The 16630-nt window shown below is 37.1% G+C and overlaps 1 protein-coding gene across 1 annotated transcript; it reads left to right on the top strand.

Moving 5' to 3' along the window:
* Positions 1-7123: 7123 nt before the first annotated feature.
* Positions 7124-13697, top strand: sox18 (SRY-box transcription factor 18). Its single transcript, XM_030137940.1, has 2 exons — positions 7124-7873; positions 12089-13697. Exons 1-2 carry the CDS (start codon positions 7516-7518, stop codon positions 13348-13350), a joined length of 1620 nt encoding a protein of 539 aa, XP_029993800.1. The 5' UTR covers positions 7124-7515; the 3' UTR covers positions 13351-13697.
* The last annotated feature ends 2933 nt before the right edge of the window (positions 13698-16630 follow it).

Here is a 16630-nt window from a genome sequence, read left to right as displayed (position 1 = left end):
TAACAAACAAGTCTAGTTAAACTTACAGAATAAATTCTTCTTTTATGGTTAATTGTCAGTAATTTTATCTCATTTTATTATTTTTTTATAGTAAACTTTAAATTAACAGTGTAATCTCATGGATAGAAAAGAAATATTTATGAAATTATGATAAATTTGCAAATGTATTTTAACTGTATTTTTCTGTGAAAAAACAAAAAAAAATTCTGTTAAAAAATGTAAATTTTATGGTTATTCACAATTACAGTTTTTTCATGTTATTTTACATTTGACGTGTAAAATCAGTCTATTTTTGACATTTCATTGATATTTTCCTGTATCTTAAAAATACAGGAAAAATCTGTCAAATAAACAATGAAAATTCTGTTAAATTACAGATTTTTTTTTACAGTGTACTATTCTCCAATGTCAAGTAACTGTGTTTGTCAGGAATGTGTCAAGAAGAAGGTTTTCTCAACCTTTTCTGGGTGTCAAACATATGGCTGTGGGCCAAAATCAACCCCAAATGATCCAGTCTGGCCCGCAAGATAAATTTGACACTTCCACCATTAAACATCAAGGATGTCGAACTTGTTTTATTTCAGGGGTCCGAAGTAATCTCAAGTAAAATCATAGCAAAATAACTTATAAGTAATGACAACTCCAAATTTTCTCCTCGCTTTAATGTGAAAAAAGTAGAATTTCATTATGAAAATATTGACATTTTTCACAATAAAATGTGAATAACCTGAACAAAATATGAACAATTGGAAATTTCAAATGAAAAATCGGTGCAATTTTAACAATATTCTATTCTATTCTATTCTATTCTATTCTATTCTATTCTAAATGTTTTGTGCATTTGTTGATTCATTTGTAGACATTATATTGTTGAAATTGCACTTATTTTTCTGGATGCATTTCAGGTTGTACATGGTAATTCAGGTTATTTACATGTTCATAATATAATTTTAGTTGTTTTTCACTCTTAAACAGTTATTATGTTATTATTTTACAGCTCCGGCCCACTTGAGATCAAATAGTGCTGTATGTGGCCCCTGAACTAAAATGAGTTTGACACCCCTACTTTAGGCCATCATAATGAAATACTATTTATATTAATTCTTTTTTCAACTCAACAACCCTACAAGTAAATCAATAAATCCTCCAAAGTGCCAAAGTCAGCAGCTCCTCCTCATTTTTTTTAATCTATTGTTCATATTTTCTGCAACTATCAGGTTTTGTTTAGCAGTTTGACAGGGTATAAACCTTTGTGCACTGTGACATGAAACATCCTGTCCTTCAAGTACAAAAATATAACATCAGGAAATCTTGACAACAGCCCCAGTACCATCAGCGGCCCCTCCCCACCCCCCACCCCCCACCCCCCCTCCAAACGCAGGTTCAGCTCTCTCACAAAGTTGTTGTTAAGCTCAGCCACTAATCACTCTGGTTAGGACTGTGGTGTACTGCGTTACCACTCCTCTACCCACAAATTCTGTAAACACACACACACTCAGTTGTGTTTCCATGTATTTAAAGGCCATTATATTAATTTTTTTGAGACTTACACAAACCAGAACCAAAACATGTCTACCCCTAACCCTGTCCTTAACCTGGAAAGTAATTGAAACCCTCAGATTTACTGATTCACAGTTTGGAGACAGAGCAGAGTCCACACATGTGACTGTGTAAATACGATTCTGTTCTCATGTAACATTAGAAATACCAGTGGAGTAGTGAACTTGAAATGAAACAACACTAGTAATTGAACATCTTGCAGCAGTTTGCAGTTACAGCTACTTTCAGCTACACTCATATGTGCATTGGGTGAAGTGAAGTTTGTTTTATACATATATTTTTTTTTGCTGTTTTTTAATGCACTTCCCCTCTTTAATGAGTCCTACTCCTCTTTTTCCTTCATCCTGGCATCACATCAAGCTGAAGAATATTTTAGTTCTTAAACCGTAAAGACCCAGTGTTACTTTTGTGGCAGTTCCAAATGAATTTTTCTCAATTTATTGTAATATTATCTTCTATATTTTGTGTCTTTTCAGTGAAAATCTGGTATTTTCCTACATTTAATTTACTAATTATGCAGATGTTCATAAGAGCTCAGAGTAAAGTTCAGGGTTATTATATAAAGGGTGCGATTGGTCAAAAAAACAGAGGTGGGGGGGTTATTTTATTTTATTTTTTTGTCGTAGCGGAGGGGGGGCATTATATACGTGGAGGTGCAGCCCATAACTAACGTAAGAAACTTTGGCGTGAGACAAAAGTGAAACTTTACATACTTTCAATGTCCAACTCCCGGCCTCTATTCCTCTATTATACAGCAGATCTTACAGCGAAATTTTTACAACTTCTAACCTGTATCCACTGGACACATAAATGCTGGGCCCCATGAATTTGTCATATTTACCCCCCCTCTACGGCACCCCAGTGCATGGGGACGTTCACGAATTCTGAGACTGCCGACAGTTCGGTTCAGGTGAATGTTAGTGTCAGTAATGTAGGATATAGGTGGAAGAAAACTGACACAACCTGCCTGTTATTTACTTTGGTTGGTTGAACCCCCCCCCCCCCCCCCCCCCCCCCGTGAGGATGAAATTCATTGAGCAAAAGTAGGGATGTAAAAACCAGAGAAGTGGTTGATCTCCCCCTACTCCCCCCAACAAATCGCACCCTGATTATATACAGGGTGGGGAAGCAAAATTTACAACAAACATTTAGTTGTTTTTTCTCAGCAGGCACTACGTCAATTGTTTTGAAACCAAACATATATTGATGTCATAATCATACCTAACACTATTATCCATACCTTTTCACAAACTTTTGCCCATATGAGTAATCAGGAAAGCAAACGTCAAAGAGTGTGTGATTTGCTGAATGCACTCGTCACACCAAAGGAGATTTCAAAAATAGTTGGAGTGTCCATAAAGACTGTTTATAATGGAAAGAAGAGAATGACTATGAGCAAAATTACGAGAAAGTCTGGAAGTGGAGGAAGCAAAAAAAAAACGTACCAAAGCTTTTATTAAAGCTCTCAAATCCAAATCCTAAAGGATCCAACCAAATCCATGAGAAAAATGGCAATTGAACTTGAGGTAGACAACAAGACCGTTAGAAATGCAGTAAAATATGATTTGAAGATTTAAATTGTCATGAGTTTCAGTAAACTAATTGGTCATACACTGTCTTTCAATCCCTGCCTCAAAATATTGTAAATTTTGCTTCCCCACCCTGTATGAGTGTATATATATATATATATATATATATATATATATATATATATATATATATATATATATATATATGTATAATATTATCCCTAGTCTAATAATGTAACATCCCACTCTTCCCTTATCCATTCTAAACCCACACTCTACCCTCCTAAAATCCAAGCTAACCCACCTGTGACAGTCTGTATTTTTCTTTTTTACCCTTTGAAACCTGTAATCTTCCAATTTCAACATATCACACAACTTAGAGCAAATCATCAAAATACAGGAATCATATCTCTATCATATTACATTCAAATTACAAAACATAGTTGTTTTGATTCTAAACCAACCCACTGGTGAAAAAAGCCCTGATGAAGACGAGAGGTCGTAACGCATTGGCTGTATTTTAAAAGATTGCCATGGAATAATAAAGGCATTTTATTTTTACACAAATCCTTCAGTGTACCTTGGAACATTTTATGAAATCTTGCATGCTTATGCAGATTTTTTTTTTTTTTTTTTTGGACTAAATAGTTCTTATGATTATCACATATTACATTCTAACTATATAATGCTTAGGTTTTTATGCATTCTTCAACTGTACAATTCTAACAATACAGACCCTTTGTGCATCACAAACCTTTGGTCTGAACTAAATACTTTTAGTTCTCCCAGGTTTAGCTTTGCTGTAGTTCAACTACACCAGGGGTGGCCAACCCTGGTCCTGGAGAGCCACTACCCTGCATGTTTCAGATGGATCCGTCTTCCAACATACCTGATTCAAATGACAATCCTATCATCAAGCTCTGCAGAAGCCTGATAATGACCGTCAGGTGTGCTGGAAGAGAGAAACATCTAAAACATGCAGGACAGTGGCTCTGCAGGACCAGGGTTGGACACCCCTGGACTACACTGTTACCCATGAAGTTGGAATAAAATATTTTTATCTCTTCTCAGGACATGATTGAAACAATGTGATTTATTCTAGATGGATAAAGTGTAACTGGGTGTGTAATCACTGAACCTGGTCAAAGGTGATTACTGATGTGTATGAATAAGAATAAAAAGAGGAATTTGTCTGAAAACAAGATTATTCTAACTTTATGGGCGACAGTGTAGTTCAACTATGAATTTACAGGTAAGTTAAACTCATTCCATGATTCAGTTTGTGAAGTGTTTAATCCTCTGGGGATAGCAGGGATGTTAAAGTCTAATCCAACCACCAATGGGTGAGGGTGGGGTTACACTATGGACATACCACTACTTCATCACAGGACCAAAGCTGAACCATCAGAATAATTTATTCAACACTGAAAAACTCAACAATATTCTTTATTGCTGGAGAGGAATTATCAAAGAAAAAAAGCACAAAACTGGTGAAAAAATCTTGTTCTACCGTTTGAGAGAAGCTCACTGGAGACTGTGGAGGACATCTGGGACAATCCATCCTCTTCATCCCGTTGTGATGAACTATAAGGCCCAGTTTAAACGACAACGCCCTTGGGTGAAAACGGCAAAATATTTTATCAGATGTGCCTTTTGTTTAGACAGCAACGGCATTTTTGGGAGTTGAAAAAAGTGAAACCACCTTCCAGAGTGGAAATCTTTAAAACGCTCCACTCTCACATCACGTTATCATGTAGAATTTACATCACAGACACGCACCAGTACAGGAAAACAACAACATGTTGGATTATTTTCCTACAACGGACCTTCAAGTTGCCCTAGCCCAGTGGTTTCCAACCTTTTTTGGCTTGTGACCCCATTTTAACATCACAAATTTCTGGCGACCCCAAACGTTCCAAACGGAGACTTTTTTTTTTGGCTAAAATTTATTTGTTTTTGATCATGTAATAGTTTGCTATACTGTGCTGCAAATAAACATTAATGTTAGACACATTTAGTCTATATAATGTATATTATTATGGACGGAGGAAGTAAAGCCAGGTGTAGATTACTGCACAAAGGGAGAATTTGATTTTCCTTGGTCAGGATATGTACAGTCAGTCCAGCTTGGATTTACAAGGCTGACAATTAATACTGAACAAACAAGAACTCAAACTATGAATTATGAAAGAGCTGCAGCATCTGAAACTGACCACAATGAACATTTGACAGATAAACAGAACCACAGTGCTTCAGTTTCAGACTCACAGTTTGTCATGTCTGTTATGGATTGGGATTGTCTCTCTCAACTCACCATATATTTTTTATTAGTAATTTTTAAAAACATTTTCTGTCAATTATTGGAAATTTCAGTCACCCCATTTGAATGTAGGCGATCCCAAGGTTGAAAAACACTGCCCTAGCCGCTCTAATTTACATCCAACAGTTGATTCAGCAATTGTTGTAAATCTTTATAGAGAGGACTTTTCAGTTTCCTGTTTTGTGATCGTATTTTGCACAAGCAGAGAACATGAAGAGAAGTAAAAAGGTTCTACACAGGTGCTTGGTCTTAGTGTTTTTGATGCAACCTAGCCACCTGGTGTGCATACTACATCGATAAATAGGAAATTTCACACATTTTTGCACGTCAGTCTGCATGCAGATATTCCCCCCAAAATGCATGTCAAAACACGAAATTAAAAGTGACAACTTTTGCATTTTTGGTTCAGATCGCAATTATGTAAACCAGTGTTTTTCAACCTTGGGATTGGGACCCCATGTGGGGTCACATGGAATTCAAATGGGGTCGCCTGAAATTTCTAGTAATTAAAGAATAAAATAAAATACTGATAAAAAAAATATATAGTGAGTTGAGACAGACAACCCTAATACATAAAAGACATGACAAACTGTGAGTCTGAAACTGAAGCACTGTGGTTCTGTTTATCTGTCAAATGTTCATTGTGGTCAGTTTCAGATGCTGCAGCTCTTTCATAATTCATAGTTTGAGTTCTTGTTTGTTCAGTATTAATTGTCAGCCTTGTAAATCCAAGCTGGATTGACTGTACATATCCTGACCAAGGAAAATCAAATTCTCACTTTGTGCAGTAATCTACACCTGGCTTTTCTGCCTCTGTCCATAATAAATTACATTATATAGATTAAATGACCTCTAAAATTAACGTTTATTTGTAACATAGTATAATAAACTATTACATGATTAAAAAGAACTAAATTTTTAGCAAAAAAAAAAAAAAGTCGCTGTTTTGAATGTCTGGGGTCGCCAGAAATTTGTGATGTTAAAATGGGGTCATGAGCCAAAAAAGGTTGGAAACCACTGGTGTAAATGTGGCCTAAAAGTGGTCGACTAACCTCATTAAGATGCTGGACTGAGAGACCATGAGACCCTACAACACTTCAGTCCGATGACTCATGGACTGGTTTTTGTTAAGTTTCTTTCTTTTTATTGAGCTGACGATAAAAGTGCATTTCCACCCAGGCTTCGATAAACTCCATCTGCATTTGTAAACCCATGACATGCATTCACACACACACACACGTCCAGTACACACTGTATATGGAAACACATTCACTCTGCGCTCACTCATGTTTAGCTGCAAACATAATTACAAATGTGTTGTCTCTCACTTTTAGTCTGTGCGCTTGTTTCACACACAATTAGAGCGTCAGTCTGCGCATTTATATACGTATGTGTGTGCGTGTGTGTGTGTGTGTTTTGAATGTGTGTAATGGTGTGTGTGAGAAGCTCCATTCTCAGTTGAGCAGAAACAATGGAAGCTCTCTGATTACATCTGTGTGTGTGTATGTGTGTGTGTGTGTGTGTGTGTGTGTGTGTTGAAGGGTGGCGGTCACAGAGGAGGAAAGCCCCCCCCTTTTCCTCTCCCACACACTGAGCGTCCGCCTGGCGTCTCATTGGTTAAACTGGCTGCTATATATTTATGTGATTGGTCAGGGCGGGGTATATATACACAGCGTGGGTCGGTTAAATCTGGCCACAAGTTTCCAAACTTTCAGACAAGACAGAGAGACGGAGAGACAGACGGCCGGAGTGACGAAGGGGAATCGAGCTGTGGACAAACCGCACACTCCAAACAAAAAAAAAAAAAAAAATTGAGGAGAGAAAGGCAGGGTCAGTGTGGATCGTTTTCAGGGAATATCCTGCACCACATCGTGTTTGTTTTCTCTTTCTGCCTCGTCTTCCCCTCCTCTCACATCTCCATGCTTTGCTTTGGGATTTGTGTTCCAAATCCATCAAATTCTTCTCTTGATCTGTGCGCTTGTGATCTGAAACTAATCTTTTCCAGAACTTTACAACCCAACAAACTGACACAGACATTTGCAGAACTTCACTCGGACTAAGAAAAAGAAAAAAACACACAAAAAAAACCCAACACAAAGCTCTGGGATGAATTTAACCGAGCCCAGCTTTACTAGAGAGACCCTGCTGCATCCCAGCCGGGTCTCTGTGGAGGATCCTTGGACGTCCGGGACCCCGAGTCCGGCCTCTGATTCTGAAATGGGCTTTGAGCAGAACCTCTCCGGGGACTGCAGCTCTCCTGATGGTCTGAGGAGAACCGAACCCAGGATTTGTCAGAGCGCAGATGGGAGCAGGGGAGGTGTGTCGGCGGACGGGAAGGCCGTTGGGGGAGACCAGAGGATCCGCAGGCCCATGAACGCCTTCATGGTTTGGGCTAAAGATGAGAGGAAGAGGCTGGCTCTGCAGAACCCAGACCTGCACAACGCTGTCCTCAGCAAGATGCTTGGTAAGACTCCACAAAAGACACAAAAAAAACACTACAAAAACCAGAACTGGGTAAATTCACAGGTTTCTAATAGACCAGTTTGAATACATTTACTTTACTCTTTAAGAAGAATTTAAAATATGGAATTAAAATGTCAATTTTAGTTTATTTTCAGGTGAAATCGTTGAGTTTTAGCCTCATGAATAGATGTAACAGCTTCCATCAAAGGCCGTACCAACCTCAGAATTTTAACTCTGCAGACATGATGCAACTTTCTGCACATAATGGAATTCAGTATTTGATGTCAAACTCATCCAGTCTATAAGCAATCCACCAAAAGGTTTTTTTTGTTTTTTTTTTTTTGTTCTTTTTTTCCAGTTTCAATGTAATTTAACCCTTTCATGCACAGTGGTCACTCCAGTGGACAGTTATTCTCCAGCTGTTCTCTTGTTTATTCATGGATGTTGTCGTTTTTAATTCCATATCAGCCAACACAGTGAACGCTCATGCATCATCCCATACACTGTAATTCTTACTATTACTGTAACTTTGCTGTTTTTCATAAACCTGATCTGCACTAATGTGTTTGAGTGGAAATTAATTGCTTTTTAATTATTATTAGACTGTAAATAGCAGTTTGGATTTTTTTTACAAGTTTTTTTTTTTTTTTTTTGCATATTTTCTGTTAAAATGAGAGAAAACATCAGATTAGCTGCATTAAAAATATTTTTATTTCATACTTTTCACACAGTATATCAGTAAATATGTTTCTTTACTTCAAAAATTAAATGGTTTCCAGCTGAGTGGACATTTTTGCAACTCCATGAAAAATAGGTTCATAAAAATTTTTTAACTGCATTGTTTTTTTTTATGCCTAGAGGAATAAAAACACTCAGGAAAAAAAAAAGGATCTTGATTAAGGCTCTCATAATTCATGCATGAAAGGGTTAACTCAGAATCAATTGACTTCAATTACTTAAATATTAATGTACATTAACATCTTTAGTTAAAATAATTCTACATTATTATCACTTATGATCAGAACTATAATCATTAATCCATTTCCTTCATCTGCTGTTTATTTGACTGTTTTCATATCCAACTAATTCTGTAAAGCCCTGTGAGGCAACATTGTTGTGATATAGGGCTCCACAAATAAAATTGAATTTAATTATCGATTACATATATTTTAATTGTGTATTGGGATTTAAAAATCTTTACATAAACAAACTACAAAACTTAACCCATAAAGACCCAGTGCTACTTTTGTGGCAGTTCCCAAATGATTTTTTTTCTCACTTTTCAACTTTTCTTAAGTGATTTATCAACATTTATTCTAATATTATGCTAAGTATTTTGTGTTCCTAAGTGAATATCTGGTATTTTCCATTATTTAATTTACAGATCAGGGTTGATGTCCATAAAAGCTCAAATTAAATGAGAAAATGGAGGAAAAAAGTGACTTTTTCAGTAAAATCTATCATTAACTGAACTTAAAAACAAGCATCTCCATTCACTGTCATTGATCCAACTCCATGGGTTTTACTGGTGATTTAATGTTGTAGAAGATGACGGTGTTTCCATGGTAACTACAGAGCCTCTGAACGTCCAAATGGGTCATATCTGATGACCATGAAAAGATGACAAACTGTATTTTACACCAATTATTTACATGGATTTATAGAATTAATGGATCAACAGGTATTAAACAGTTTATATCAGTAGATGCTTTTGTTCGCTGGTGGATGTTTGGGTGTTTATGGGTTAATGCGATACAGATTTGTCTGTAAAACATCAAATAACTGGTTGTTTTTTGTTTGTTTTTTTTTAATTAATGTGAAACACTAGATAAATAAACCTGAGCATCTGTGTTTATATAGTGACACCTGTAACACAGTGATTCTAATATGTTTCTATTTAATATTAATAGTAACATTATGTGATTATAGAGATTCAGACAGATACTTGGATATTTAAATACTGTACTTTTACTCCATTTATCTGACAGCTGTAGTTTCTTTTTCACAAACGATTTTGAAGCCAAACACATAGCTGTAACTTAAATAACTTAAATAAACTAAATGAATGGTTTCCAACATGTTGCACAAAGCTGTGTGTAGTCAGCGCACATTTCACATATCAGAGACGCGATAAACGCTCCATCAAATACTGATTTTCCCTTTAAACATGTCAATAATTATCTAGTATGTCACAGACAGAATCAAAGAATAGGGACAAAGTGGAACCAGATTTGTGCATCAGAATTTTTTTTTTTTCCTCTTTTCTTCTCCCTTTAACAGATAGAATCATGTTTCAGTCAAAGGCAGAAACACTGAAGACCATATTTTACTGACAATATTCATGTATCTTTATTGACGTAGGATTTTTAATGCATTATTTGGTGAAATGGTGTGTTTTTGCACTGTTGTATTAGTACTTTTACTTACTATCAGACTGGTCAAAACCCTGGAATGGCATATGAGCAAAAAGTTACGATCACTTGAAAAGTCTGTGACTGACAGGAACCATAAAAGTAATTGATCGTGTTTCAATGTTCTTTTAATTTACTTTCAATTACTTTACCATACAAGTATTATTAGACATAATACTTACTTATCAAACAAAAAAATCAACTACAAAACTAATAAATGATCTGAGCTTAAAGCTATCTGTCTTTTATTAATTTGTTGACGTGAACACAATGTTAATTGTCAAAAGAAAATTATTCTATCTTATATTTGCATAATTATAGCTGTATGTCAGTATGTACATATATATGTTTTTTTTTTGTTTTTTTTTTTTACTTTTACTAAGACCTGAACATTATGAAACACAATAAGATCAGTAAAATTGTTAAACATTAAAATCCAATGAATATACACATTTGATGCATAAAAGACATTTCTATTCACTAAGTAGGTCTATTAATGTTTATCGATTCAAGTTGAATATTAATACACATGTTGTCCATAGAGTCAATATGTAAATATGTAAAAGGTTTTTATATTTCATCCATGAAAGTGTTAAAGGGGTCATATTTTGCTAAACCCACTTTTATTAGTCTTTGGTTCATTTATTTGTGTATTTGGACCCTAATAGTTCGTAAAGTTTGAATTTGAACCCTCCAGGTGCTGCAAAGCTATCTTTATATTCATTTGGGCAAAAATTGAATGGATTTCTACAACCTGTTTTAATTCCTGCTTAACTAATTACATCACGACATTTGCAAAAATAAGTTCAAGACTTCTGACGAATATTTCTCCGAGTACGACATAATTGTTTATCAGCTGCAGCGCTTGTTGTAAAAATTGAAAATATGTCCAAACTTTGAGCCGATTACCTAAAATGTTCAGTTGTTGGTTTTTATTAATAAACACAAGTGGCTGAACAGGACAGAGCAGCATGGTCATCAACCTGGAGGGGGTGGGGTCATTTGTATTTAAAGGGCCAGTGCTCAAAATGACCTTTCTGGTGTCATTACTCAGAAATAGGGTTGAAGATGGACCTGTGGAGTTGAATTAATGAAGAATTCAGACCCAAGTATAGCATTTACAGTTTATGTAGACCACAGGGAAATGTTTTAAAATGCATAATTTCATTAAAAACAATGTAAAATATCACTGCTTTAAGTTAGATGGAAGACTCTTTGCACACGAATCCACACTCTTAAATTATTAACAGTATTTGATTTCAATTTGTATTTATACCTCCATGCTCATGTTTGTAATATTATAGTGTTTATGTAAGTTTTCGTGGTTAAAAATTTAATGTGAGTTGTTTTTAGCATCGTTCCAGTTATGAGTTAAAACCTGAAAACGCTGTGTGGTGCCCCCTAGTGGCAGACTGGGCAGTGACGCACAGACCTAACATCTGAACAGACACCGCGAATTTGGTTAGATGATCAAATATCCAAAAAAAAAAAAAAACTTAATTACAGATATGGTATGTCATTTTTTTCAGTCAGTTGCTCAAAAGTAAAGGCCATAACAAAAAAAAAAAATTTTGGGAGAAAATATAAAATGGCAGAAAATCTCTTGCAGTTCATACGATTTTTCTCTAAGTAGTCATGACATTTCAAACTTATTTATCGTATTTGGAAACTGTAGTTGTTACCGTTTCTGACATAGTTTTAAGGTACAAGAAAAAGTAATTTGAATACGATATGGTTCTAAAATAGAGTAAAAACTATCTAAACTAAAATTTCAGTTTCTTTTCTATTTTCTCCTCATGTTGCAGGTCAGTCATGGAAGGCCCTAAGCGCATCAGAAAAGCGTCCGTTTGTCGAAGAAGCCGAACGTCTGCGAGTCCAGCACCTTCAGGACCACCCGAACTATAAGTACCGTCCTCGCCGCAAGAAGACCACCAAAAAACTGAAACGAGTTGAACCGGGACTCCTGCTGCACAGTTTAGCCCAGGGAGGGACACCTGGCCTGGGGTTAGGGCCTGGAATCAACCCCCTGGGTGCAGAGAGCATCTCTGGGGGGTCTGCGTATGGACATCCAGGGGCCCCTCCTCCACACCACCATCACCCCCATCACCTGCTGCCTTCGCTGGGACACTTCAGGGACCTGCAGGCCCCCGGACTCTCCGAGCTGGAGAGTTACGGTCTACCCACTCCGGAGATGTCCCCGCTGGATGTTCTGGAGGACGGAGGCGGGGAGTCTGTGTTTTTCCCCCAACACATGCAGGATGAGGCGGGGATGGGCGGGTGGAACGGGTACCACCACCATCTCCAGCACCACAACCAGAACCAGAACCAGCACTACAGCCACCACTACAACAGCCACGGCCACCATAACCCCATCCACAGTGCTCCGGCTCACGGTCAGGGTTTAAACTCCAGTTTGAGTCCGGGTCGAGGATCCAGAATGGATTCTAGAATGAGTTCTGACTCTGATATGAGTTCTGGTTCCGCCCGGTTAAACCCATCCCATGTTCCGGGCCACCACATCACCTTAAGGAGTCCAGTAAAGTGTCCTCCACCTGACTCCACCTCTCCTGGGTCTTACCCGTCGATCAGCCTCCCTGAACCGGTCAAACCCAACCAAAGCGTCGCTTACTTTAACCACATGTACTCCACAGGCCCCACCTCCAACTCCGCCCACTTCACCCCATCTCACTTGGGTCAGCTCTCTCCTCCACCTGAAACCTCCTCGTGTTCCTCAGCGTTCCTCCACCCGTCACATCCGGACGCCTCCGGCCACGTGACTCCTTCCTCTGCTGAGTTCTGGTCTGAGGTGGACCGGCACGAGTTCGACCAGTACGTCAACGTCAGGAGGAGTCGAGACGAGGCTTACGGAGTGGGCGGGACCTGTGGAGGTGGAGCTAAGGTCCTGAGTGGGCGCAGCAGCGGTGTGGGCGGTAGCATTAACAGTATGATTAGCAGAGATGTGGTTCTGTCTGGGGGTAGTGTTTGTGACGACGGCAGCAGTCCTCTTATATCTGCTCTGTCTGATGCTAGCAGCGCCGTCTACTACAGCGCCTGCATCAGTGGATAACTCATCTCCTCAGAACTGATAATTAAGAAACATTTAGCTCTTTAAGTCAACTAAAAAAGTCACATTTATCTACAGCTGTGGAAAAAATGAAGATCCCACTGGTTTTCCTTTGTATAGATATATGTGTTTTGCTGATTTTAGAAACTACTGACGACATGTTCCCTGAATTCTAAACCAAATTTAGAACATTTATCTGCAGAAAACAACACCTGGAGCAAAAAAACGTTGTAGACTTTAACCCATAAAGACCCAAACAACCACTAGCAACCAAAACTATCCACCACTATAAAATATTTAATAACTTCTGATCCACTAATCCTATTAATACATGTAAAAAATTAGTGTAAAATACAGTTTTTCATCTTTTCATGGTCATCAGAATTGACCCATTTGGACGTTCAGGGGCTCCGTAGTTACCATAGAAACACAATCATCTTCTACAGCATTAATGGAGTTGGATCAATGACAGTGGATGGACACAGTTATTGATAAATTTGCTGATAAAGTCATTTGTTCTTCTTTTTTTTTCCAGATACAATAACCCTTAACTTTAATCTAAGCTTTTATGAACATCTACATCAGGGGTGTCAAACTCATTATAGTTCAGGGGCCACATTTAGCTTAATTTGATCTGAAGTGGGCCGGACCAGTGAAATAATAACATTATAATATATAAATAATATTACTCCAAACTTTCCTCTATGTTTTAGAGGAAAGTTCCTTCAAAACCATGTGAATAACATGAACAAACTGAATAAATAAGAGCAGTTTTAACAATTTTATACTTCAGTTGATCATTTAAAGACATAATATTGTTAAAATTGCATTTTTTTCTCAAGACATTTTAGGTGGTTCATATTTGCTGAGGTTATTCACAGTTTTTGCAAAATTATACTTTGTTTTAGTGTAAATAGATGAAAATTTTTACATTTACAAAGAGAAAAAATAGGAGTTGTGAGTATTTATAGGTTATTATCATTGTATTTTACTGATCCAACCCACTTTAGATCATATTGTTCTGAATATGGAAACTGAACTAAAATGATTGTTAATATCATAGTGTAATTTTTGCATTTCACACATTCTACCAAAGGGCCGGACTAAACCCTTTGGTGGGCCGGATTTGGACCCTGGGCCACATGTTTGACACTTGTGATCTACATGATCAATGAACTGAATGAAGGAAAATACATGATTTCTACTTTTACAAAAAACGTGCAAAATACAGAAGGTGATACTATAATATCTAATGATAAAACGCTTCAAAAAGGTTAAATATAGAGAAAAATTCATTTTTCTTATTGCTACAAAAGTAGCATTGGGCTTTTATGGGTTAAATAACACAGTTATGCTCTCTACAGGCTTTTATATTGTTGTTGTCTACTTTTCTGACACTTCTAGTGCTAAAATACAACAACTCAGACCATCCATCTTCCTCTAGGTCTGGTTTTCATCTGAATTCAGGTCTGAAACTTTGGATTGGGCTCTTCATTTTTTTTTTTTTTTTTTTTTTTTTTTACACAGCTGTATATAGTGCTTCTCACCAGATAAAACCAGAAAAAAACGTGTTGGGTATTTGGTTTGTGTCCAACACACAGAGCTAACTATAAACACTGCAGTAAAAACTCCAACTGAGGCATATGTGAATGTCTAAAGAATGCACCTAAAGCCTGAATAATTACATGTGTCTAAATCAGAAAATGATATATTCAGGATAAAGACAAATTCAGAATATCTGTAAAGAAAATCTGATGTTCTCACACAACTTGTATCAGATTTATAATTGAGTCATATTCAGAGTAACAGTGGAATATTAGTGTGCATGGAAACAACACAGGAGATTAAGAAAAAAACTCAACATCTGCATTTTAAAAACCAAAAAATTTTGTTTGTTTTTACCCTCCTGGTAGTTGTGGTGTCCTGGGTATAAAGGCAGATGGGCACACGTCACCATAGAAACGCTTCCTATCACCTCTGAAGAACAAGAGTTGAGTTTGCTGTGTCACTGCTATGTTCAGTTTACAGCCTCACAGTGTTATTGAATCAGAATAACTGAGGGCTGTTTTGGCTTAGCTTCGCTGTGGTTTACCTCCAGTCTATCTCTGCCTCGAAGAAATGTTTTTAGAGCTAAAACCTGATCTGCAAACTGCAGGATTTAATTGGAGCAGCAGAGCCTTGTGGTTTCAGAAATATAACGAGCCTGGGATCTGAACTATGTTAGCATGTGTGATGCCAGTAAACTGGAAGTCTTTATCACAAACTGGATTTGTTTATGGACTGATTATTAGAGTCGTGCACAGTCTGAGGGTTTGGTGTTAGATTTAGCTGTTCAAAAACAAACTAAACCCACACCTGTTTGTTTGTTTTTTCCTTCACTGACTCTCATTCTGGCAGAAAATACAGATACGGAAATACTTCTACGACCGCGATTAATCTGCACTCTATCACATCATCTCGTATATTTCTAATATTCTATCTCAGGACCTGATGATTCTCCGTCAAAGCTCATCAACGGTGAACTCAGACGTAAAACTGTTGTTTGTTTAACACGAAGGACAGATATTAAATGGACAGAAGTTAAAGGATCTGATTCCAGAGACCTGATCCAGCCTCTTCAGTTTTCGGGAAATCCTTGGCATTGGACCCAAAGCAGACCACAAACGATCAGGATGTTTTACAAGCCGGGTCGTTCCTTTTTTTTTTTTTTTTTTTTTCTGACGGGGATACATGCCGTTCTCTGTCTCAGTGCGACAGGGCCTCACATCAAACTTCACATCAAATCTCAGAGCTTTAAGTTCATCCATGTCAAAGGTCTGCGTTCATGCAAATATCGTGTAAATCAACATCAAATGCCTGACGCTGAAATTTAACCACAAATCAAATGAAAATGGTTCATGTGCTGGAATTTCTTTTTTTTTTTTTTTTTTTTTTTTAAGTGTTTAAGCCTTTTATTTGACGGAGCCATTTACTGTATATACAGATGTGATGCGTTTATGTGAAGGAGAAACTTAAACTATGAATATTCTCTTTGCACTGGGTTAATTATGTATAGAATGAGCAATGATTATTTACAGATGTACAGAAAGGACTGTTTGAGACCACTTTTAGATTCTTATTTGTCTTACATTTGGGGAAACACACATTTTCATTTTAATGTTTTGGTTTGGTTTTTTTTACAGCTTGTAAATGCAGACAGTGCATAGCTAATACTGAGAGCAATAACAAAATGATGCAAACATTTATTGACACCAGTTCCACCAGTGTTTGCAACCTTCAAAAG

This window comes from Sphaeramia orbicularis, chromosome 7 (assembly GCF_902148855.1).
Source record: "Sphaeramia orbicularis chromosome 7, fSphaOr1.1, whole genome shotgun sequence".
NCBI classification, from domain to species: domain Eukaryota; kingdom Metazoa; phylum Chordata; class Actinopteri; order Kurtiformes; family Apogonidae; genus Sphaeramia; species Sphaeramia orbicularis.
This window is presented reverse-complemented; position numbering and strand designations above follow the sequence as displayed.

Excerpts from the sequence above, each read along its gene's own strand:
- sox18 (XM_030137940.1), top strand. The coding sequence starts at position 7,516 with ATGAATTTAACCGAGCCCAGCTTTACTAGAGAGACCCTGCTGCATCCC. Across the intron at positions 7,874-12,088 it reads TGTCCTCAGCAAGATGCTTG|GTCAGTCATGGAAGGCCCTA; the intron begins GTAAGACTCCAC and ends CTCATGTTGCAG.